Source organism: Gnatocerus cornutus, unplaced genomic scaffold, assembly GCF_029298725.1.
Source record: "Gnatocerus cornutus isolate USDA-ARS CGAHR unplaced genomic scaffold, icGnaCorn1.1 ctg00000023.1, whole genome shotgun sequence".
Classification (NCBI taxonomy): Eukaryota; Metazoa; Arthropoda; class Insecta; order Coleoptera; family Tenebrionidae; genus Gnatocerus; species Gnatocerus cornutus.
The window spans coordinates 1,057,125-1,078,858 of NW_028275375.1; the positions used below are offsets into that span (position 1 = coordinate 1,057,125).

The window sequence follows — 21,734 nt, forward strand, 5'->3', positions numbered from 1 at the left end:
ATTTCAAACGGCCATAACTCGGTTATTTATTGACAAATTTTAAAAAATTATCATGTTTTTGCATTCAGCGTGAAATTCTGCGTAAAATGAGACCAAAATTTGTTGAGTTTGCTTAATAAATAAACGAGGTATTGGCCAAAAACTGTTTTGAAAACGTCATTTCAGAGTGATTTTCAATCAATGTTTTCAAAATGAAAACGACGTTTAATAGCTTTGAATTATACATCAGTCGAAAGAGGAGCTCAAAATCTATCTAGTGGCCAAATTTGAGATCTATAGGACAAATAGTTTACGAGTTATGGCCAAAAATTAAAAAAAATGAAAAATTTTCATCGTTTGAGTCGCAATTTTTTTTCGCGAAAAATCGACTATCGAATTTTGGGCTTTTAAGCACTTTTTCTAACGTAAACTGAGCCGAGAAAAACGATGGCGCAAACCGCATCTCAATATCTCTAATAGTTTCCGAGATATTTAACTTTGAAAATTGGGAAAAATGAGAAAAAATGAAAATCAACTTTCCGAAACTTTGATCGGCCATAACTCAGTTATTTGTTGTCGGATCTGAATTTCAATCCCAGATTTGGAATCTGCGGAAAATTCTGCGTACACTGATGTATAATAACTCAAGTTTACTCTAAAAAATAAGCGAGATATCGATATGAGAAGTTTGGCCATAGTTTTAGTCATGAATTTTCGCGAAAATTTGCAAATTTCGATTATTGGAAAATCTAAAAACGATTTCTTATGTAAAAAATCGCGAGAAAAACGATGCCGCAAACCTCATTCCAATATCTGGAATAGTTTCCGAGATATCGAGCATGAATTGTTTCGAACCTTCGAAAATTTGACCCTCTGGCGACATCCCAAAATTTCAAACGGCCATAACTCGGTTATTTATTGACAAATATTAAAAAATTATTATGTTTTTGAATTCAGCGTAAAATTCTGCGTAAAATGAGGCCCAAATTTGTTGAGTTTGCTTAATAAATAAACGAGGTATTGGCCAAAAACTGTTTTGAAAACGTCATTTTAAGGTGATTTTTAATCAATGTTTTCAAAATAAAAACGACGTTTAATAGCATTGAATTATACATCAGTCGAAAGAGGAGCTCAAAATCTATCTACTGGCCAAATTTGAGATCTATAGGACAAATAGTTTACGAGTTATGGCCAAAAATTAAAAAAAATGAAAAATTTTCATCGTTTGAGTCGCAATTTTTTTTCGCGAAAAATCGACTATCGAATTTTGGGCTTTTAAGCACTTTTTCTAACGTAAAATGAGCCGAGAAAAACGATGGCGCAAACCGCATCTCAATATCTCTAATAGTTTCCGAGATATTTAACTTTGAAAATTGGGAAAAATGAGAAAAAATGAAAATCAACTTTCCGAAACTTTGATCGGCCATAACTCAGTTATTTGTTGTCGGATCTGAATTTCAATCCCAGATTTGGAATCTGCGGAAAATTCTGCGTACACTGATGTATAATAACTCAAGTTTACTCGAAAAAATAAGCAAGATATTGATATCAGAAGTTTGGCATAATTTTAGTCATGAATTTTCGCGAAGAACTCCAATTTTCGACTTTTCTGAGCTAAAAAAATCGAGAAAAAAACGATGGCGAACAGCCTTTCTTTTTATCAGTTGTAGTTTTGAAGATATCGAGCTTAAAAACTTGAAAAAGTTAGCTACGACATACGTTGAAGACCACACCGATACCTAACTTCACCGCAGTGCTCCCTAGACAGATGTATTATTGGTTGCATACACTTAAACACATATTATTTTTTTAATAATATATTAAAAACGAATCAAATCCTTAATTCCAAATTCAATTTATAATTCTTTCTTCTGAGATTTGAGAGAATCGCACTTAAAAATCTCAATAACCAAACATTCCCGTTGTTTGGCTGTCATGTGAGTGACATAAACCTAACCTAAAAACCCGAGATGTTGAAAAGTCTGAACGTGGTCTTAAGATCACGATTGCTCAAAACCGGCAGCCCCCACAGGCGCGTCGTGAGAACGTTTCTATCCCAAGCCTATCACTGTAATGAAATTTGGGAAGACCGACTAAACAGCCCCCTTTTACAAAAAGTGAATCTCGACGTTCTCTACTACGAATTGGATCAACGCTTCCAGAAGACGCGTCGAATCAGCCCTGTGGACGTCGACATCTTTGCGAATGCCATCAAAGACGAACTCTTCATCGACGAATTATTAGATCTAATCTACAAACTCCGGCTAACTCAAGACACTGGAAACACGTTGGATTCTACAGGTCATGCAGTAATTCGCGCTCTGTTCAAGCATGATAAAGTCGACGACCTCTTGCGGGTGGTAGACGACCGGTTGAACTACGGCGTGTTCTTGGACAACTACACTGGAAATCTCCTCATGGACAAGTTCTGGAAAAGCAAGAATTTCGTCGCGGGGTCGATAATAGCCAGTCAGTTTATGTTACAAGAGGATTTCTCACACCCTTTAACCACCAATTTGGCGCTGCTGCATTGCTATAATTATTTGTTAGCGCCGGGGGAGTGGCCCCAACCGCCCCCTTTAGAGGAACCGGAAGAAGAAGTCAAAGTCCGCGTGGCGTTCTTACGGAACCCGTTCGACGACGACCACTTTGATCTGCGCGATCCCCGGAAAATCGTCGGAAAAACTTTAGCAGCCGCGGCGAAAACCAAAGACGATCCAATCCACAAATCATTGAGAGTCTTAGGACTCGCTCTGTTCGGCAACGAAGACCTCGCGAGGAAAGAGGCGGCGGGTGCTACACTCGTCAAAGAGATAATCGAACTGTTACCCGAAGACTCTTCACTAAGGAAGGAGTTGAGCCATGACACAATCTCCGAAGATGTTCAAACTGCTTTGCAGAAACAAGTAACGGAGAGTGTCGCCGTGAGCTGCGAGAAAGACATTGCGAACCAATGCGCGCTCTTCAAGCAGTGGGAAACCTCTCGATTCCAAGCACTCGAAGACCAGAAGAAGCGTCTTCTTACCATTGAACGTCTCGCAGAGATCGAGAAACTCCAAGAAACATTAAAAGAAAAAGAACAGAAACTCTGGTTCTTCGAAAACGAAGAGAAAATCGAGCTCGCAATCGAAGCCGGGGCTGCTTTGGCCCCCCAGAAAACCCCCGAGACGAAGAAGATCGAAGAGACTTACGTCCCTCCAGAAGTCACCGCGAAAAGAAACTAACATTTGTAATATTGATAACAAAAAATATAAATAGTAGAAACATTTTGGTGTCTTAACATAAATTGCACAATTTCAGGTTTGCTTCAGCAGCGCCTCCGTTTCCTTCCGGACTTGTTGGAGATCAGAATTGACTCGTTCCAACTTCACACCACTTTCTTTCGCCGTTTCAGAGTCGATCTGTTCTTGGAGATTCCGACATTCCCGCTCCACCGCCCCCAGATCCGTCACTCCTTTAATAATGTTGAGACAGTCATCGCGCAATTGCGCCAGTAACTTGTAGGCTCTGCGCGCCGTCTCTTCATGTTTGGCGTCCTGGAAAGACAGTAAACTCAAGAACAACACCGATAGGAAACAAACCCGAAAAATAAGCTCGTCGGCCAGAGTGAAGGATCTGTCCACTTGTCCCGTTAGTAGGCTAATCTCCCGTTGGACCTCCCGCGTGTCTTTCAGGATCTTCTGGATTTCGTCGTCCTGTTTTTTGATGTTTCCGATTATTTCGAGGATTCGACGGGTGTAGCCTGACCTGGTGTGGGTTTTGTTGATTTGTTCGAATTTTTTCCGGAGTTGTTCCTCCAGCAGCGACTTTTCCTGGAGGTCCACATTCAAAGTTCTTTGAGTTTCCTCCATTTTTCGGAGTTTCTCCTGTTGTTGTTGGAGTCGCAAGTCTTTGGAACTAATAGCGTTTTGTAAGGACTTGTACTCCTCCAACAGCGGCGCTTGGATTTTGTGCCACTGCTCCGACAAATTCACCAGTTTGTTCCTACTGGCGTCAATCATATTTTTGAGTTTTTGCAGATTCTCTTCCTTACTTATAACAGTCAGAGTTTTTGATTTTAAATTAACTTGAGAGAGCACCGTTTGGAGGGTTTCTTCCTCTTCAGTTCGCGCAGAGACCGCTCGTGCTAGTCGTTCTTCAGACCGCTTGATCTCCTTCTGGAGACTCTCAAACACTTGCTTCTTTTCTTTCAGTTCTTCTATTAAGGAATGGAGTTTATTTTCTTCAGGTTCTGTCGTCTCCACGACAGTTTCAGGCAATTTTTGGACTAGATCAGTGGAATTTTCTATGAGCTGTGGTAAATCTCTAGTGGACGAAACCTGTAAGTTCTTGAAACCGGAAATAAGGCAATCTTTGAACAACAGCGACGGCAGCAACTCCCTGGAGCCACATTGCGCAGTCACCACGGGGACGTTGTGGACCCAGTAGTCTCTAAGAGCGTCGTTTTCGCAGCTCTGACTAACACCAGGCACCTGCAGTTTCGTCGTCCTCAGCGGCCGACTGTTGCCTAGACTATGAACGATATGACCAGTCTCACTTCTGCGATATCCGTTCCGTAAGACACATGAAGGCACCCAAATCTGCTGCAGCCCCTCTTTCACTTTCAGCTCAATTTCTTTAACTAGAGTCGGCACAAAACCCGTCTGTTCAACGTGCGTCGCCTTGCTCACCTCTCTAGGTAACCGCTCCACTAGGAACATCAAAACACGTCTAATTTCAGCCTCATTACAGTACAAAATAGTCTGATAACCTATATCGTCCCGGAACCCTAAATCTTTGATTTGACTCGCAAGACTAGAAGTTATTTTTAGCTTGAAACTCATCGAAGGTGGCAGCTTTTTGGGGTGATGTGTGTCGGGAGTTATAGCTTCCAAACAAGTGGAAATCGCGCCGACAACCATGTCGGCGTCAAATTGCCTCAAAGATGTGATGTCTTCCTCTAAGTCACTACAAAAAAATCACTAAACTATTAAAACGCGACGTTTCGACCTTACCAGTGGAGGTTCCGCAAAGAATCAATGATAATAGCGTCTATTTCTTCCATTTTTATTAAAACTTAAATCAAAACGTCAATGACACGGTTGACAGCAAAATAAACGTGACGGGTGCCAACCGAACTCGTACCAACCCGCAGAGAAAGAATCCCTAGAAAAATTTAAAAACTTCGTATGCTCCACTGGAGGTAATTAGCGCCAAGTAAACAATTTCAAACTGTTTTCAATTCGCGGATTATCATAATTGCGCGCCCGTGTGTAAAAAGGGTAAATACGTAAGACAAATTTGCATAATTTTGAGCGATGTTTGGGGAAAATTTAGTATAAAAGCTCGCGGCTTTCCATGGAGGGCCAGTACGAAGTGGCACTCAACTTAAGGTAAGCTTCCCTCACATTTTCTTGTAATAATACCAGTCTTACTAGATGGACAAACGTGTGATATTTTTGGTACTTGTACTCAATGTGATATTCGTGTGGTCTTCCCCTCACTTGACCCATCTCATGAACAAAAGAGAGTTTTTCTGTGGCAACAAACTCACGGAATCGTTAGCTTTGGTGTGTAAAGGCATCTACAACTCTCCAGGCAAAAAATCCTCAAGTAACTCCACTCAACTGGCGAATTAGAAGTAACGGTTTGATTTTAGTGAACGACTTGTTTATCTATGGCGAATATGACGAGCTATTCCCAAATGGCAACGACGACGATAACCAATTGGACTTTCCGTTTCTGCAGAAGGAAACGGCGAACTCGTTTGTCCCAGTTAGGTTTCGAAGGAAAGCTGGAATCGTCGATGAATGTTGCCACAATCCCTGTACTTACAAACACCTCAGCTTGTACTGCGCATAATAATATAGCTTAAGCAAAAATAATACTGAAATGTGAGCATTTTGTAAAATAAATATGTTGCATATAAATCCGTGTTTCGATTTCTTTGGTTATCTGTCTAAACTTGACCCAGAGGGACTTGTTGGGTAATACTGAGATGTTTAATAACTTTTTTGCGAAATGGCGAGGCGGTTTTTCTGCTTTCACCTTAAAACCAGTGCGGTTTTTATGATCTTCGCTACTTTTGTTAGTTCTCTTGAGTGTCCCTCTATTTATAAATCCTTTAGGTTTCAGGAATCGTTTGCTTCTCTTATGCGGGTCTCAATCGGAACGTTTTTGAGATACACAATAATAGTAGAGCTGAAATTTATTCTCTGATTATGGGGGCTGCATTCATGGCAGTCTCACTGATCCTTCTCTATGGTATTTATTCTAAAGGTTGGTCAAGACCTCAAAGTTTAATTTTCTTATGGCTTATGATTTTAGATGAAACAAAACTGGATATTTACCTACCTCGTGTTAAGTTCCAGTTGTTTATTTATTACAAACGTAGTTGTGTTGAAATTATCGCCAATTATTTCTTCCACGTTTTTGGGTAAGATTGAGATGAAACTCCTTCGCTCTATTGAAGAGTTCGTTTTAGTTTTATGGTACGGCCAGATTTGTGTTCACAATTTCTACAAAGACATCGTCGAAAACATGGATTTACCATAATCGTCTTGATAGAGTTTAGCAACAATTTCAAATTTACTTAAAAAAAAATGACATTTGGCGCTACCACCCGACTCCCCTTTGTTGGTAAAAATGGACCAACCCGATCTTGTTGGAAAAGTCGTGAAATTTACCTTAATTTCCACAGTTTTGACTGGTGAACACGCGAAGAACACTGGGAACACTTCCATGAATGTTCCAGAACACTAACATTCCCGCGGGAACACTAAACACTGCGTTTTTACACGGAATTGGAGAGCCGGTACTTTGAATCACAACGCTTGCGAACTTACCGACAGTTCCAGCGGCGTCTCAGTCAAGCTCTAGCGCGCGGGACTTTTGAAATTCGAGTTTGGTGAAGTTGGAATTAGAAAATAATCTACAGTTCGTTTAGCTTGCAAATGGCCACAAAGGTTCCAAATCTTTATTTAAATCTTTCTTGAATTAATTAGAGATGTTTATGCACCCAACTTGCATAATGTATTAACCTCAAAAACAGCTACATTCAATTTTCCCCTAATTTTTTCCCTAAAAAAGTTGAAAGCCCGATTTACAACCAACAATTTTCGAAAACTTACACAAGGGAGCTACTTTACAAACATGAAAATGTAAAATAGATATTTTTAATAAATTGGTGGATGCGCCGGGTCGCATTTAAATTTGTCAGGTGTTGATGGACAGTGCTACCAACACACGTCTTATTTAAAAGCCTCATCAAACATTCCATCAGATTACTTTAATTGTGCATCAGTGAGTTCAAAACGACATGCATAATCTGAGCGGTCCTCCTCCGCTTTAGACCTATTATAAAAGCACAATCGTTTCCAAGCAAATTCACTTGCAAGCAGCGTTTAAGGTAAGTTGCATCTCTTGGTTTATTTATAATCTTATTTTATTGTGTTAGATGAACAAAGTCGTATTATTGCTATGTGTTGTGACTGCGATTTATGCTTCGCCCCAAGACGTCGTAAATTATCTAAAAGGCGATTTTAGCCGGCAGTGTTCTTTTTGTCGTGGGGCTCTACACGATGCCATGAGAGCAGCGTGTGATGGCTACTACAACACAGTAAACAAGAAGTCGGGTAAGTTCAGATTTTCGCTTCTTTAGAGTTGGAGTGTTTGTTTCTAGTTATCGATTTGTTTGATGAGGAATTTACGTTTTTTGAGAAGAAATCTGTAGAAAAACTTGTTGATGACTGCTGCTGGAAGCCCTGTAATTACACTGTGCTCAGGAAGTACTGTTTTTAAAACCACTAAATAAAGTTTAGGAAGTTGTGAGCAATATTCTGTTTTGTTGTCCAGGAGTCTAACAACCACTCCTTCCTTCTTTTCCATTATTTATTCAACTCCAAGAAAACGATGGTAAAAACCGCATTTCTCGATCTGTCTTAGTTTCTTAGCAACTTTAAACGCTTCTAACTCAGGTATTTGTTGACGCACGTGGAAAAGTTGCACAGTCTTAGATTCTGCGTGAAATTCTACTTTAAATGAGCTCAAATAACGCAAGTTTGGCACAAAACTGAGCGAGATATCAACCGCAGAAGATTGACATAGTTTTAGTTGTAAATTTTTCCAAAAAACTCCAACTTTCGACTTTTGGAAAATTAAAAAACTATTTCTTATGTAAAAAATCGCGAGAAAAACGATGGCGCAAACCGCATCTCAATATCTGAAATAGTTTCCAAGATATCGAGCACGAATTGTTTTGAACCTTCAAAAATTTGGCCCTCTGGCGACAACCCAAAAATTCAAACGCCCATAACTCGGTTATTTGTTGACAAAAATTAAAAAGTTATCATGTTTTTGAATTCAGCGTAAAATTCTGCGTAAAATGAGACCCAAATTTGTTGAGTTTGCTTAATAAATAAACGAGGTATTGGCTAAAAACTGTTTTGAAAACATATTTTAGGGTGATTTTCAATCAATGTTTTCAAAATGAAAATGACGTTTAATAGCATTGAATTATATATCAGTCGAAAGAGGAGATTAAAATCTATCTACTGGCCAAATTTGAGATCTATAGGACAAATAGTTTGCGAGTTATGGCCAAAAATTAAAAAAAATTAAAAATTTTCAACGTTTGAGTCGCATTTTTTTTTCGCGAAAAATCGACTATCGAATTTTGGACTTTTAAGCACTTTTTCTAACGTAAAATGAGCCGAGAAAAACGATGGCGCAAACCGCATCTCAATATCTCTAATAGTTTCCGAGATATTGAACTTTGAAAATTGGGAAAAATAAGAAAAAATGAAAATCATCTATCCGAAACTTTGATCGGCCATAACTCAGTTATTTGTTGTCGGATCTGAATTTAAATCCCAGATTTGGAATCTGCGTAAAATTCTGCATTCACTGATGTATAATAACTCAAGTTTACTCTAAAAATAAGCGAGATATCGATATCATAAATTTGGCATAGTTTTAGTCATGAATTTTCGCGAAAAACTGCAACTTTTGACTTTTAAAAAAATCTAAGAACGAATTCTTAGCAAAAAAATCGCGAGAAAAAAGGTGGCGAAAACCGTTTTTTATTATCTGCTGTAGTTTTCAAGATATCAAGCATTAAAAATTTGAAAAAAAAAACAGTTGTCGAAAACTTTAATCACTTGATCAGCTATAACTCGGTTATTTGTTGTCGTACGTGAAAATATCGCTCAGTTTTGGATTCTGCGTGAAATTCTGCGTAAAATACGCACAACTTTTTCCCCAAATAAGCGAGATATCGACCGAATTACCACATAAAAACCTCATCTTTCTATCTGTCATAATTTAAAAAATTGGAAAAAAGTCGAAATGGCTAAATAAAAATTAAGAAGTTGTCAGCAAAATTCTGTTTTCTTGTCCAACTTAACAAATCAACAAACGCTTAAAATGCATATTTGAATCTGATGCAGATTTATGATTATCCATCGACGGCAACGCTCCACTGCACCCCCAGAATTAGCTGTTCATCGCCGACGTCACATAACTCTCCCCCACGTTTATCACATGTTTCTCAATCACTTGGTCATGAAACTTGTAAACCCCCAACTGTCCACACCAAATCAGCACTAATCCAATTGAAAACCCCACTGCTTTCTCCATCGGAACGGTTTCTTTCGGCATTGGACTAGGACTAGGTCCTGGCGCCGGCGTCGTCGTCGTCACCGTCTCGTTCTTTGTAACATAATGCGACATGGCCGTCGTGTTGTAAAACAACATGTAACTTATCACCAACATTGTAATAAGAAACCAAATCAGAGAACTCAAGAGGAGGTACAACGAAATGTACTTTTCTCTTCCCTGCGAAGACGACAGTTATCGGTGAAAAATGTACGAATCTACAGACCTGGAGGACTCCGAGGAGCAACAGGAAGCCGACGAAGAGGAGAAACGAGCCGAGTTGGAGGTACACGATGATTAACCCCACGGTACCGATGTCAGTCGTTAGAAACTCTTGGAGGATTAAGATTCCTTCCACAAAAATGTAAAAGCCCAGAATCTGAAGAAGAGAGTTAATGGGGGGTTTTGGGGGCTTTGGACTTACGATGTTGGCGAGGGCCACAACCACTGAAGATATTTTCAGGCAACTGCATGAAGTTGACATTGTTGTGTTTATGCGCTAACAGAACTGAGGTATTTTTAGATGCACTGTGGAAAGACTATTTTTAACGCGCGAGTGGGCGAGAGGATTGCACGAGGGGGGGCACTGTTTCCACGAAGGAAAATTAGTGAAAATGGGACCCAATATTGGGACTACTTGTAAAGGGCGGGAATGAGTAAAATTATTTAGTTTGTTGAGATTTGAGATTCAATGACTACGATATCTTCCTTACTATGAAAAATACCGATATAAAATAAAAACGATAGGAATGTCCAAAATATTTACTAGACATTATCCGGGGCAAAAGTTAAAAAAAGTGTTTAATCACCTAAAAATTAATTTGATGTTTCTTCCCAGCGATTCAAATTTCCAGTACAGCCGTAACTAAAAGAAAAATTAAAAATCGACTCCAGATAATTTGTCTAGATTTCCAAAATGTAAATTGATATTATTTATAAACAAATAAGCTATGGCAATTTGAAAATTCTCGATTCAAATTTTGTCTGAATTCTGGTAAAACTTTTGAACAAATTACCTGAGCGTTTATGTTGGATGATTGAGATTAGTTCGGTACCTCAGAAGCATAATTTAAAAAAAATTAAGACCAAAAGGGAAAATATTTAGAAATTTTTATTTGAATAACTGTGAAAATGTCAATTTCACTTTCGTTATTTTTAGTACAAACTAACAGGAACAAAATTTATGCATGTTGTTTGTTTTGTTTGTTTTAGTAATATCACTAATTTGCAAAAATTTAAATCAAAAAGTCGAATTTTTAGAAATTGTCGTTTTAAGACCAAAAAATGCCATCAATTTTTTTTAAGATCCTGTAATTTCGCTATTTTTTATGCAATTGTCTTATTAAAAGTGTCGATTTAGAAAAATTTAGACCGAAAAAAATTGTTTTTAGAAATTTTGATTTCAAGGAGCTAAAAAAATTTTTGTTTTTTGACCAAAGAAAAATGTGACGAAAAACTCTAACGACTTGTAAGTTCTTTATTTTTAATGCCACTATAAACAAATTTGTGGAGTTTATAAGTCTTAACTGTCTTATTAAGAGTACCGATTTAGAAAAATTTAGGCCAAGAAGGAAAATATTTAGAAATTTTTATTTGGACAACTGTGAAAATGTCAATTTTTTCAACACTGTAATTTCGTTATTTTTAGTACGACAGGAACAAAATGTATGCATGTTGTTTCTTTTCTTTATTTTAGTAATATCACTAATTTGCAAAAATTTAAATCAAAAAGTCGAATTTTTAGAAATTTTCGTTTTAAGACCAAAAATGCCATCAATTTTTTTAAGATCCTGTAATTTTGCTATTTTTTATGCAATTTTAACGACATTTGTGACGATAATGACTCTCGACTGTCTTATTAAAAGTGTCGATTTAGAAAAATTTAGACCGAAAAAAATTGTTTTTAGAAATTTTGATTTCAAGGAGCTAAAAATCTTTTTTCTTTTTTGAGCAAAGAAAAATGTGACGAAAAACTCTAACGACCTGTAAGTTCTTTATTTTTAATGCCACTATAAACAAATTTGTGGAGTTTATTAACTGTCTTATTAAGAGTACCGATTTAGAAAAATTTAGGCCAAGAAGGAAAATATTTAGAAATTTTTATTTGGACAACTGTGAAAATGTCAATTTTTTCAACACTGTAATTTCGTTATTTTTAGTACGACAGGAACAAAATGTATGCATGTTGTTTCTTTTCTTTATTTTAGTAATATCACTAATTTGCAAGAATTTAAATCAAAAAGTCGAATTTTTAGAAATTGTCGTTTTAAGACCAAAAAATGCCATCAATTTTTTTTAAGATCCTGTAATTTCGCTATTTTTTATGCAATTTTAACGACATTTGTGACGATAATCACTCTCGACTGTCTTATTAAAAGTGTCGATTTAGAAAAATTTAGACCGAAAAAAATTGTTTTTAGAAATTTTGATTTCAAGGAGCTAAAAAAATTTTTGTTTTTTGACCAAAGAAAAATGTGACGAAAAACTCTAACGACTTGTAAGTTCTTTATTTTTAATGCCACTATAAACAAATTTGTGGAGTTTATAAGTCTTAACTGTCTTATTAAGAGTACCGATTTAGAAAAATTTAGGCCAAGAAGGAAAATATTTAGAAATTTTTATTTGGACAACTGTGAAAATGTCAATTTTTTCAACACTGTAATTTCGTTATTTTTAGTACGACAGGTACAAAATGTATGCATGTTGTTTCTTTTGTTTGTTTTAGTAATATCACTAATTTGCAAAAATTTAAATCAAAAAGTCGAATTTTTAGAAATTGTCGTTTTAAGACCAAAAAATGCCATCAATTTTTTTAAGATCCTGTAATTTCTTTATTTTTTAAGTGATCTTAACAAAATTGGTGGAGATTATCACTCTTGACTGCCTTATTAAAAGTGTCGATTTCGAAAAATTTAGACCGAAAAACAGAATTTTTATGAATTTCGATTTCAAGGAGCAAAGAAAAGTTTTTGTTTTTAACCAAAGAAAAATCTTTGTTTCGACAATATTGTGATTGAATATTCCTAGAAAATTACTTATATCGGGATTATTTAGATCTAAGAGATATTAGCCGACAAATCAAACACGAAACATTTCTATGTATATTTTTAATAAAAAAATAGAACTTGTGATCTAAAAATTAAAAAAGATACTCCTCTTTTAACTTGTCAGATTAATTGATTTTGATAAAATGACAAATCGACCCGGTTTAAAGAAGCCAAATTAAGTCTTTAAATTCTAATTGAAAATTTGCTTAAAATCGAAAAACTGACTTAGCCTGTGTGGAGATGTTCTGAGCAATGTTCAAATTTTCAAGGATTCGCAGTTGCAAATTTTTATATTATAACAGCAAAAAATAGTCTTTATTAATAATAATAATTATTTACAAGAAGAAAAAGTTTTTTAGGAATGAAATTTGCTAATTAATTACGGATGTGTAATTCAAGATATTTTTCGCCAAATTTTATATTCAAATTTCTTAGAAATAACTACATGTTGAAGCACTGCGACTTTTGACCAAAAACAAAATTTGATTTTTCAGGCAATTTGTATCGTTAATATTGCCGGTTTGTATTGTAGGTGCGCCACACGTTCCATATTATATTCAAATAGTTTTTGTTTTTTCCGTTTTTACCTATTTTTGATCAGGTACCGTTTTCAGAATCAATTTTTGAACCAAAATTTAAAGAAAATTGTTGAATTTTAAATTTGGCGCCGTAATTTTGGCGCAATCCACTGAGTTTAAAATTTTCTTTTGTAATAACTTATAACGAAAGGTCTAAAATCATCAAGTCGGGGAAAAATAGAAATTCTCTTTGCTGTAAATATTTTGAAACAAATTCTTACTGCACTTGGTCGACCAAAACTGCCATAAATTATATCTGGATAATCTGGATCAATGTGGATGTTTACAATCTAGTCTAAGGGGTCTCGATGGTGATTGACTGTCAGAGTCTGTTGGATTCTAAAGGTCATATTTTGGGTCGCCTCCTCTCAAGAAAAGTCCAGTAAACTGAAATGTTGAAGCCCCAAAATCCAAAAAATTTCCAAGTGTTGGCTCTCCTGAATTCGTCTCTTATATTAACCGAACCGACAACTTTCCAACACTAGAAAAAAAACCCCCTAGAAAACCGAAAATTTGACAAGACGGAGTGTCACAATTCGAAAATTACCGATTCCAAGCGGTGAGAATTGTCAGTGTCGATAACCAGGTTATCACCGGGTCACCCGATTTCTTCCCATTCGTCTCATTCGCGTCTTCCTCCTCAACGAAAATGCCGAGAAGCTGCATCACCCGAAAATGCATCCTCTTGAACTGCGCCTATAACTTGGCCCTCAACAACTTCGTAAGTTCTTCACCGATCCCTCCAAACCTAATTCTCATTTTAAGCTCAGTGGACTTAGCACTTTATATCAGGCCACCATCCACGACATGTTGGGAGGTTTTATCAGCATTGGCCTTGGCGCGTTGTTGATTGTGGGCGTCCGGAAGGTAACGCAGAAGACGCGCGGACCCTTCTAACAGTTTGTTCCAGCAAGACGCTTCTGTTCTTTTTAGTTTTCTGTTGTTGGAATCTATGTTATTGGGTTGTGGCACCACTGAGGCAGTTCTAGGAATCGTAAATGCAATCAAAGGGACAACTGAGTTGAACATTTTCGGTATTTTGATGGTCGTGGGGGTGTTCGTCAGTTGGGTCTTTATGGGGGGCGTCTTCGTGCAGTACACGGATTTCCGTAAAGAGAAAGAAGCGGACACCGAAAACGAACTTGCGAAGAGTGTTGCTGTGTAAGTTGTAAAAATAAACACAATTCTGTTGTGATTTTTTTTTTATTATAAAAGTATAAACGTGCGCCGGTGTCAAACTGACGTGTCTTTGATCTCTTCGACTGTTTCCTCCGGTTTGTCCTCTGCAGTGTTGCCAACTTCCGGCAGGGTTAACACCTCACTTGTGATTAAATCTTTGTAAAATAAGTAAACACAGTATAAAATTGGCCACCAGGCAATCAACACAAGATAAACGATGATGAAAACATGAACTTGCAGTTCTTTTACTTTTGGAATAATTAACACCGAGATTAAGACGGTGGTGAAGGCCACAACCATGGTCGCCAAAATTAAGTACACTAAAATAAACCTGGCATTATCCTAGAACAATGGTGTTATCAATGTAAGAGTGAACTATTCTTACCTTGATGACTCCCATGAGTAGAACCAAACCTCCGGCTACCGCGAATAATCCCAACATTAAAAATAAACCGTTTAGTGGGGCTATACCTCTGGTAATAATGCTACAGAAACCGCCGATCTAGAAACAGAAAAATCATTCTGGGGAAATTTAGAAACTCCCTGTTACAATATTGGTGAAAACAACGAAGTAAACGACACTAATAATGAATTTTTGACGGCAGTTTTTCGGCATTTTTGTGGTAATTCGAGCGAAGGCGACACTATACTGATTTTTTGCTATAGTTTTATTGTCGCTCGTAAAATTGTTGGCTCTAATTCGGAGTTTTTTCTGTCTGCGTCGAGATTGGATGCGTGCGGAGAGTTTATTGATTGTTATTATTTGGAAGAATAATCAAAATAAACACGGGAAAATAAACAAGTAGAGAGTTGGGTTTGCACTATTCTTTGCATGCAGGTGGCCCGAATTCAGCTTCACTGAAACTATAAATAGCTGGAAGTTTAGGAGCATTAAATTTGTCCCAAGATTTTAATTGAGGATAATTCGGTTATTTGAGGTCGTACGTGGGTTTTGAGCCCGGATTTGGAATCTGCGTGAAATTCTGCGTGAAATGAGCTGCAACAACACGGGTTTACTCCTAAAATAAGCGAGAAATCGGCCGAAGATGGTTTACGAGTAGTAAGTACTTTGGTATAGTTAAAGTCATGAATTTTCGCGAAAAACTCCAACTTTCGACTTTTGGGAAATCTAAAAACTATTTCTTGTGTAAAAAATTGCAAGAAAAACGATGGCGTAAACCGCATCTTAAGATCTGGAATAGTTTCCGAGATATTGAGCACGAATTGTTTCGAACCTTCAAAAATTTGACCCTCTGGCGACAACCCAAAAATTCAAACGGCCACAACTCAGTAATTTGTTGACAAAAATTAAAAATTCTTGCGGATTTGGATTCAGCGTGACATTCTGCGTAAAATGAGACTCAAATTTGTTGAGTTTGCTTAATAAATAAACAAGACATTAGCTAAAAACTGTTTTGAAAACGTCATTTTAGGGTGATTTTCAATCAATGTTTTCAAAATGAAAACGACGTTTAATAGCTTCGAATTATACATCAGTCGAAAGAGGAGCGCAAAATCTATCTACTGGCCAAATGTGAGATCTATCGGGCAAATCGTTTATGAGTTATGGCCAAAAATAAAAAAAATGAAAAATTTTCATCGATTGAGTCGGAATTTTTTTTCGCGAAAAATCGACTATCGAATTTTGGACTTTTAAGCACTTTTTCTAACGTAAAATGAGCCGAGAAAAACGATGGCGCAAACCGCATCACAATATCTCTAATAGTTTCCGAGAAATTTAACTTTGAAAATTGGGAAAAATGAGAAAAAATTAAAATCAACTATCCGAAATTTTGATCGGCCATAACTCAGTTATTTGTTGTCGGATCTGAATTTTAATCTCAGATTTGGAATCTGCGTAAAATTCTGCGTTCACTGATGTATAATAACTCAAGTTTACTCTAAAAAATAAGCGAGATATCGATATGAGAAATTTGGTATAGTTTTGATCATGAATTTTCGCAAAAATTTGCAGATTTCGACTTTTGGAAAATCTAAAAACGATTTCTTATGTAAAAAATCGCGAGAAAAACGATGCCGAAAACCGCATTCCAATATCTAGAATAGTTTCCGAGATATCGAGCATGAATTGTTTCGAACCTTCGAAAATTTGACCCTCTGGCGACAACCCAAAATTTCAAACGGCCATAACTCGGTTATTTATTGACAAATTTTAAGAAATTATTATATTTTTGGATTCAGCGTGAAATTCTGCGTAAAATGAGACCCAAATTTGTTGTGTTTGCTTAATAAATAAACGAAGTATTGGCCAAAAACTGTTTTGAAAACATCATTTTAGGGTAATTTTCAATCAATGTTTTCAAAATGAAAATGACGTTTAATAGCATTGAATTATACATCAGTCGAAAGAGGAGCTTAAAATCTATCTACTGGCCAAATATGAGATCTATAGGACAAATAGTTTGCGAGTTATGGCCAAAAATAAAAAAAATGAAAAATTTTCATCGATTGAGTCGGAATTTTTTTTCGCGAAAAATCGACTATCGAATTTTGGACTTTTAAGCACTTTTTCTAACGTAAAATGAGCCGAGAAAAACGATGGCGCAAACCGCATCTCAATATCTCTAATAGTTTCCGAGATATTTAACTTTGAAAATTGGGAAAAATGAGAAAAAATGAAAATCAACTATCCGAAACTTTGATCGGCCATAACTCGGTTATTTGCAGTCGGATCTGAATTAAAATCCCAGATTTGGAATCTGCGTAAAATTCTGCGTTCACTGATGTATAATAACTCAAGTTTACTCTAAAAAGTAAGCGAGATATCGATATGAGAAATTTGGTATAGTTTTAATCATGAATTTTCGCGAAAATTTGCAAATTTCGACTATTGGAAAATCTAAAAACGATTTCTTATGTAAAAAATCGCGAGAAAAACGATGCCGCAAACCGCATTGCAATATCTGAAATAGTTTCCGAGATATCGAGCATGAATTGTTTCGAACCTTCGAAAATTTGACCCTCTGGCGACAACCCAAAATTTCAAACGGCCATAACTCGGTTATTTATTGACAAATTTTAAAAAATTATTATGTTTTTAGATTCAGCGTGAAATTCTGCGTCAAATGAGACCCAAATTTGTTGAGTTTGCTTAATAAATAAACGAGGTATTGGCCAAAAGCTGTTTTGAAAACATCATTTTAGGGTAATTTTCAATCAATGTTTTTAAAATGAAAATGACGTTTAATAGCATTGAATTATATATCAGTCGAAAGATGAGATTAAAATCTATCTACTGGCCAAATTTGAGATCTATAGGACAAATAGTTTGCGAGTTATGGCCAAAAATTAAAAATTTTCATCGTTTGAGTCGCAATTTTTTTTCGCGAAAAATCGACTATCGAATTTTGGACTTTTAAGCACTTTTTCTAACTTAAAATAAGCCGAGAAAAACGATGGCGCAAACCGCATCTCAATATCTCTAATAGTTTCCGAGATATTTAACTTTGAAAATTGGGAAAAATGAGAAAAAATGAAAATCAACTATCCGAAACTTTGATCGGCCATAACTCAGTTATTTGTTGTCGGATCTGAATTTAAATAGATTTGGAATCTGCGTAAAATTCTGCGTTCACTAATGTATAATAACTCAAGTTTACTCTAAAAAATAAGCGAGATATCGATATGAGAAATTTGGTATAGTTTTAACCATGAATTTTCGCGAAAATTTGCAAATTTCGACTATTGGAAAATCTAAAAACGGTTTCTTATGTAAAAAATCGCGAGAAAAACGATGCCGCAAACCGCATTCCAATATCTGAAATAGTTTCCGAGATATCGAGCATGAATTGTTTCGAACCATCAAAAATTTGGCCCTCTGGCGACAACCCAAAATTGCAAACGGTCATAACTCGGTTATTTATTGACAAATGTTAAAAATTTATCATATTTTTGGATTCAGCGTGAAATTCTGCGTAAAATGAGACCAAATTTGTTGAGTTTGCTTAATAAATAGACGAGGTATTGGCTAAAAACTGTTTTGAAAACATCATTTTAGGGTGATTTTCAATCAATGTTTTCAAAATGAAAATGACGTTTAATAGCATTGAGTTATACATCAGTCGAAAGAGGAGCTTAAAATTTATCTACTGGCCAAATTTGAGATCTATAGGACAAATAGTTTGCGAGTTATGGCCAAAAATAAAAAAAATGAAAAATTTTCATCGATTGAGTCGGAATTTTTTTTCGCGAAAAATCGACTATCGAATTTTGGACTTTTAAGCACTTTTTCTAACGTAAAATGAGCCGAGAAAAACGATGGCGCAAACCGCATCTCAATATCTCTAATAGTTTCCGAGATATTTAACTTTGAAAATTGGGAAAAATGAGAAAAAATGAAAATCAACTATCCGAAACTTTGATCGGCCATAACTCAGTTATTCGTTGTCGGATCTAAATTTAAATCCCAGATTCGGAATCTGCGGAAAATTCTGCGTGCATTGATATATAATAACGCAAGTTTACTCCAAAATACAAGCGAGAAATGAACCGAAGAAAAATCAAGTTTTCGACATCCGGAAACTCTAATTCTCAGCGAACAAAACGCGAAAAAAGCACCTCCATCTGTGGTAGTTTCCGAAAAACCACCGAAAATCTGTCTCTCCACCGATTTCATCGCATTTCGCTCGCGTGCTTTACTTGAATTTTCCTGCTGACTAACCAACTTCTTTTATTTATTTGTTTAAAATGATTTCGTCGACTGTAACATGATCTCGGTTTTGATATTGGTGAGAAAATGCGTTGTATAGGCTAGACATTCTTCTCTTCAGTACCAACACCACCCAGTTCGAGTAAACACCAGTTTATTTAACGACGACGAAATGGCCCAAGATCTCAACATTTGGATACGAATTATCTCTGATTACACCGCCGTGACCCATCTTGTGAGTATTTTCCAAAAAAAAATCAAGAAAATACCTGAGCAACATTGTAATAATTTAAGGTGACGGGATTGGGGATGACCTTCGTACGACTTTGCCTATTAGGTGTACTTCAACTTAGCCTATTGGATATAATTACGTTCGTTTGGGCCTTTTTTGAACTTTGCAAAGGGGGCATTCTGTGGGAAGGAATAACAGAGGTTTGTCTAATAATTATTTTCGTTGCAATTTAAAAGAATTTCTTATTTTTAGAACAAACCAGTGATGGTAAGAACTCACTTGGTACTCAGCCTTCTGACGACTGTAGTAGAGTTGGGAGCGTGCATATTTTACCTTAACATGTTTTGGAGTCTTCCCTTATTGCTTATCTGCATCGCATATTTCTGGTACGATTGCATCAAACATTTCGTTGTCGGAAAATTGTGGGAAAACATGCTAAGAAATGGTTTCACTCCAGAGGACACAACCACGATGAATTCCGTTAAGAATTACACCAATTCGGTGTAGTTTAATCGGTAATCAATTATCTAAATGTTATCAGTTTAATCAGTAATCAAATAGTATTATTAGTGCGTAGTTTGTAGAATTGTTTGCTCATAGTTAAGAGAGCATAATAATGTTCCTTTGTATTTTTTAATAGTAATAAAAACCTCGTTTTTAGCCGACTTATATTGAAAATGGGATTTTTAGGCCTCAAAAGCCGCCTAAAAATGACTCATTTGTGGTCGCAAACATTCGTGGCCAAATAATGGTGGCGCCATCTATCCATAGTTTTGCATATTACATCAAGATACCGACATTACCCCCAATTTTATAATTATTTGGGTAAAATCAAATCGACAAACTGCTGTAAAGTGCAACAAAGACGTGTTGAATTATTACAAATGAACATGTCTATAGTATATCCGGTGAGAGATTGGGAGATTTCGACAGTTGACATATAGGTTGGCAGCAAATTATGCCACAAAATACACTAAAAACACTAAATTCCTACGCGAAATGGGTTGACAGGGTTGTCAGTAACCAAGGTTCCTAAATTAAGCAGGTTTGCTCGTTACTAAGGCTTAAACTCCACCTCCTTTTGGTTGCTAGGGCCGTGTGACTGTAAATGACGTCACAAGAAAATTCTGTCAATTGTTTTGGGGTGTAAAAACATTGTTGATCGCCAATGTTGTTTAACAATGATTTTGTAGAAGCATCAGAGTGTTAAATATTGCTGTTTTAAATAATAATAGCAATGAAAAAATTCAGTCGGAATTTAAAAGAGCTTTCCGATGACGAATTCGCGCCAGTTCAAGAGGCCTGCTTCTATTGGCTGAAAACTTTGTAGCACACCTGTTAATTTTAGTAACCTTGGTCAGTAACTAGGGTTATTTTGTTATTTTAAATTTCGCGCGTATGGTACACTTTTTATTCATTCATGCTATAGTTCATTCAAACTCTCACTGTATGAACTATAGCATTGCTGCTGCAACAACATCAAAAATCACATCAAATCTAATTGATCCAAATTGTGAAGCTATGAAAATATGAATTTTTCTGAAGGATCCATAAATATTTACAATTATTCAGTTGTTATAAATCAATAAATCATAAATAAAAATTAATTAACTTAATTTAATGATGTCGCCTAAAAAATCTTGTGTGTTTCACGGCCAAAAAGTGCCATTTTGCCCTCGGCCATTAAAAAAAGGCTCGGCCAAAAAAGAAACACTTTTTGGCCTTGGTACACAAATAGCTATTTTGAAGTCTGCTCCGAGTCTCGTTTTCTCTGATTTTTTGACGTTTATTCGTGTCCGATTCTCCTACTTCAAAAATGCAAGCGGCGTTGGGAGACTTCTCTATTTTGACCAGCATTTTGTGCAATTACAGAGCCGTGTCTCATACCGTATGTTTTCTAAAGACTTTTTCTTATTCTACGTTACATTTTCAGGTGGAGGCATTCGTTCTATTTATGTATCGAGGGTACATTTTAATAATATCTCCGTTTTATGTAAGAGAAATTTTCTTATACCACGTGATAATTTTTGAGTTCGCTAAGGGATACCTGCTGACAAGGGGGATCATTCAGGTTTGTCTTCTTCTTGTGTCCAATTAACAAATGTAATTTTTAGGAGAAAAAGATCTTTTTTCAAGTTTACATGGCAATTAGTGCTGTAACTATCGTCGCAAAGGCGGGATATTGTATATATTTGTCCGTTAATTATGATGAAAACAACTTGGGTACTGTTATTTGGGTTAAAATAATTTTTTCTTTTTATCTTTTAATTTATATTTGTTATGAATGCGTCTTGTTTTTTTTTGTCTATAAATTCTATGAAAAAAAATGGGGAAATACGCGTCTGGCTGAAATTTGGCGACGAAATGAACTTTGGCGACGAGGTGAACTTGCGCAACGAGGTGAACTTAATCAACAA

General features: G+C 36.2%; 7 protein-coding genes across 10 annotated transcripts; 5 read left to right on the forward strand and 2 right to left on the reverse strand.

Annotated features, from left to right (window-relative positions):
* Window positions 1-1,812: 1,812 nt before the first annotated feature.
* Window positions 1,813-3,245, forward strand: LOC148166248 (uncharacterized). The gene has a single exon (XM_088049025.1). It carries the CDS (start codon window positions 1,950-1,952, stop codon window positions 3,201-3,203), a length of 1,254 nt encoding a protein of 417 aa, XP_087905151.1. The 5' UTR covers window positions 1,813-1,949; the 3' UTR covers window positions 3,204-3,245.
* LOC148166249 (coiled-coil domain-containing protein 22 homolog) lies at window positions 3,206-5,112 on the reverse strand. The gene is made up of 3 exons (XM_088049024.1): window positions 4,974-5,112; window positions 3,561-4,926; window positions 3,206-3,515 (listed from the first exon to the last, which is right to left on the reverse strand). The coding sequence occupies exons 1-3, from the start codon at window positions 5,021-5,023 to the stop codon at window positions 3,276-3,278; spliced, it is 1,656 nt and encodes a 551-aa protein (XP_087905150.1). The 5' UTR covers window positions 5,024-5,112; the 3' UTR covers window positions 3,206-3,275.
* Window positions 5,113-5,331: 219 nt separating this feature from the next.
* On the forward strand, window positions 5,332-5,888 carry LOC148166250 (insulin-1-like). The gene is made up of 3 exons (XM_088049346.1): window positions 5,332-5,351; window positions 5,397-5,571; window positions 5,618-5,888. Exons 2-3 carry the CDS (start codon window positions 5,397-5,399, stop codon window positions 5,818-5,820), a joined length of 378 nt encoding a protein of 125 aa, XP_087905472.1. The 5' UTR covers window positions 5,332-5,351; the 3' UTR covers window positions 5,821-5,888.
* On the forward strand, window positions 5,888-7,107 carry LOC148166251 (uncharacterized). The gene is made up of 4 exons (XM_088049345.1): window positions 5,888-6,045; window positions 6,087-6,237; window positions 6,286-6,394; window positions 6,443-7,107. The coding sequence occupies exons 1-4, from the start codon at window positions 5,980-5,982 to the stop codon at window positions 6,552-6,554; spliced, it is 438 nt and encodes a 145-aa protein (XP_087905471.1). The 5' UTR covers window positions 5,888-5,979; the 3' UTR covers window positions 6,555-7,107.
* Window positions 7,108-7,242: 135 nt separating this feature from the next.
* LOC148166252 (insulin-like peptide 5) lies at window positions 7,243-7,792 on the forward strand. The gene is made up of 3 exons (XM_088049349.1): window positions 7,243-7,366; window positions 7,415-7,592; window positions 7,640-7,792. The coding sequence occupies exons 2-3, from the start codon at window positions 7,415-7,417 to the stop codon at window positions 7,756-7,758; spliced, it is 297 nt and encodes a 98-aa protein (XP_087905475.1). The 5' UTR covers window positions 7,243-7,366; the 3' UTR covers window positions 7,759-7,792.
* Window positions 7,793-9,326: 1,534 nt separating this feature from the next.
* On the reverse strand, window positions 9,327-10,142 carry LOC148166253 (uncharacterized). The gene is made up of 3 exons (XM_088049190.1): window positions 10,037-10,142; window positions 9,839-9,991; window positions 9,327-9,792 (listed from the first exon to the last, which is right to left on the reverse strand). Exons 1-3 carry the CDS (start codon window positions 10,094-10,096, stop codon window positions 9,451-9,453), a joined length of 555 nt encoding a protein of 184 aa, XP_087905316.1. The 5' UTR covers window positions 10,097-10,142; the 3' UTR covers window positions 9,327-9,450.
* Window positions 10,143-13,867: 3,725 nt separating this feature from the next.
* On the forward strand, window positions 13,868-19,885 carry LOC148166254 (uncharacterized). Of its 4 annotated transcripts, XM_088049193.1 has the most exons (5): window positions 13,872-13,958; window positions 14,003-14,104; window positions 14,148-14,398; window positions 19,207-19,320; window positions 19,380-19,517. In XM_088049193.1, exons 1-4 carry the CDS (start codon window positions 13,887-13,889, stop codon window positions 19,229-19,231), a joined length of 450 nt encoding a protein of 149 aa, XP_087905319.1. In that variant the 5' UTR covers window positions 13,872-13,886; the 3' UTR covers window positions 19,232-19,320; window positions 19,380-19,517. The 4 variants fall into 4 exon arrangements, with proteins under 4 accessions (XP_087905320.1, XP_087905319.1, XP_087905317.1 ...); XM_088049194.1 differs by lacking the exons at window positions 19,207-19,320; window positions 19,380-19,517 and adding an exon at window positions 14,453-14,594 and having other exon boundaries at window positions 13,868-13,958; window positions 14,008-14,104; XM_088049191.1 differs by lacking the exons at window positions 19,207-19,320; window positions 19,380-19,517 and adding an exon at window positions 14,453-14,594.
* Window positions 19,886-21,734: the final 1,849 nt, after the last annotated feature.

Bases quoted from the DNA above. Each gene is read 5' to 3' on its own strand.
- LOC148166248 (XM_088049025.1), top strand. From the start codon at position 1,950: ATGTTGAAAAGTCTGAACGTGGTCTTAAGATCACGATTGCTCAAAACC.
- LOC148166249 (XM_088049024.1), bottom strand. From the start codon at position 5,023: ATGGAAGAAATAGACGCTATTATCATTGATTCTTTGCGGAACCTCCAC. The intron at 4,927-4,973 runs GTAAGGTCGAAA...ATTTTTTTGTAG, and splicing joins TCTTTGCGGAACCTCCACTG to TGACTTAGAGGAAGACATCA. The intron at 3,516-3,560 runs GTTTGTTTCCTA...CTGTCTTTCCAG, and splicing joins CCGACGAGCTTATTTTTCGG to GACGCCAAACATGAAGAGAC.
- LOC148166250 (XM_088049346.1), top strand. From the start codon at position 5,397: ATGGACAAACGTGTGATATTTTTGGTACTTGTACTCAATGTGATATTC. The intron at 5,572-5,617 runs GTAACTCCACTC...GTTTGATTTTAG, and splicing joins TCCAGGCAAAAAATCCTCAA to TGAACGACTTGTTTATCTAT.
- LOC148166251 (XM_088049345.1), top strand. From the start codon at position 5,980: ATGGCGAGGCGGTTTTTCTGCTTTCACCTTAAAACCAGTGCGGTTTTT. The intron at 6,046-6,086 runs GTTAGTTCTCTT...TAAATCCTTTAG, and splicing joins TTATGATCTTCGCTACTTTT to GTTTCAGGAATCGTTTGCTT. The intron at 6,395-6,442 runs GTAAGATTGAGA...AGTTCGTTTTAG, and splicing joins TATTTCTTCCACGTTTTTGG to TTTTATGGTACGGCCAGATT.
- LOC148166252 (XM_088049349.1), top strand. From the start codon at position 7,415: ATGAACAAAGTCGTATTATTGCTATGTGTTGTGACTGCGATTTATGCT. The intron at 7,593-7,639 runs GTAAGTTCAGAT...GTTTGTTTCTAG, and splicing joins CACAGTAAACAAGAAGTCGG to TTATCGATTTGTTTGATGAG.
- LOC148166253 (XM_088049190.1), bottom strand. From the start codon at position 10,096: ATGTCAACTTCATGCAGTTGCCTGAAAATATCTTCAGTGGTTGTGGCC. The intron at 9,992-10,036 runs GTAAGTCCAAAG...TCTCTTCTTCAG, and splicing joins TTGTGGCCCTCGCCAACATC to ATTCTGGGCTTTTACATTTT. The intron at 9,793-9,838 runs GTCTGTAGATTC...TCGTCTTCGCAG, and splicing joins TGCTCCTCGGAGTCCTCCAG to GGAAGAGAAAAGTACATTTC.
- LOC148166254 (XM_088049191.1), top strand. From the start codon at position 13,887: ATGCCGAGAAGCTGCATCACCCGAAAATGCATCCTCTTGAACTGCGCC. The intron at 14,105-14,147 runs GTAACGCAGAAG...AGTTTGTTCCAG, and splicing joins TGATTGTGGGCGTCCGGAAG to CAAGACGCTTCTGTTCTTTT. The intron at 14,399-14,452 runs GTAAGTTGTAAA...TTATTATAAAAG, and splicing joins CTTGCGAAGAGTGTTGCTGT to TATAAACGTGCGCCGGTGTC.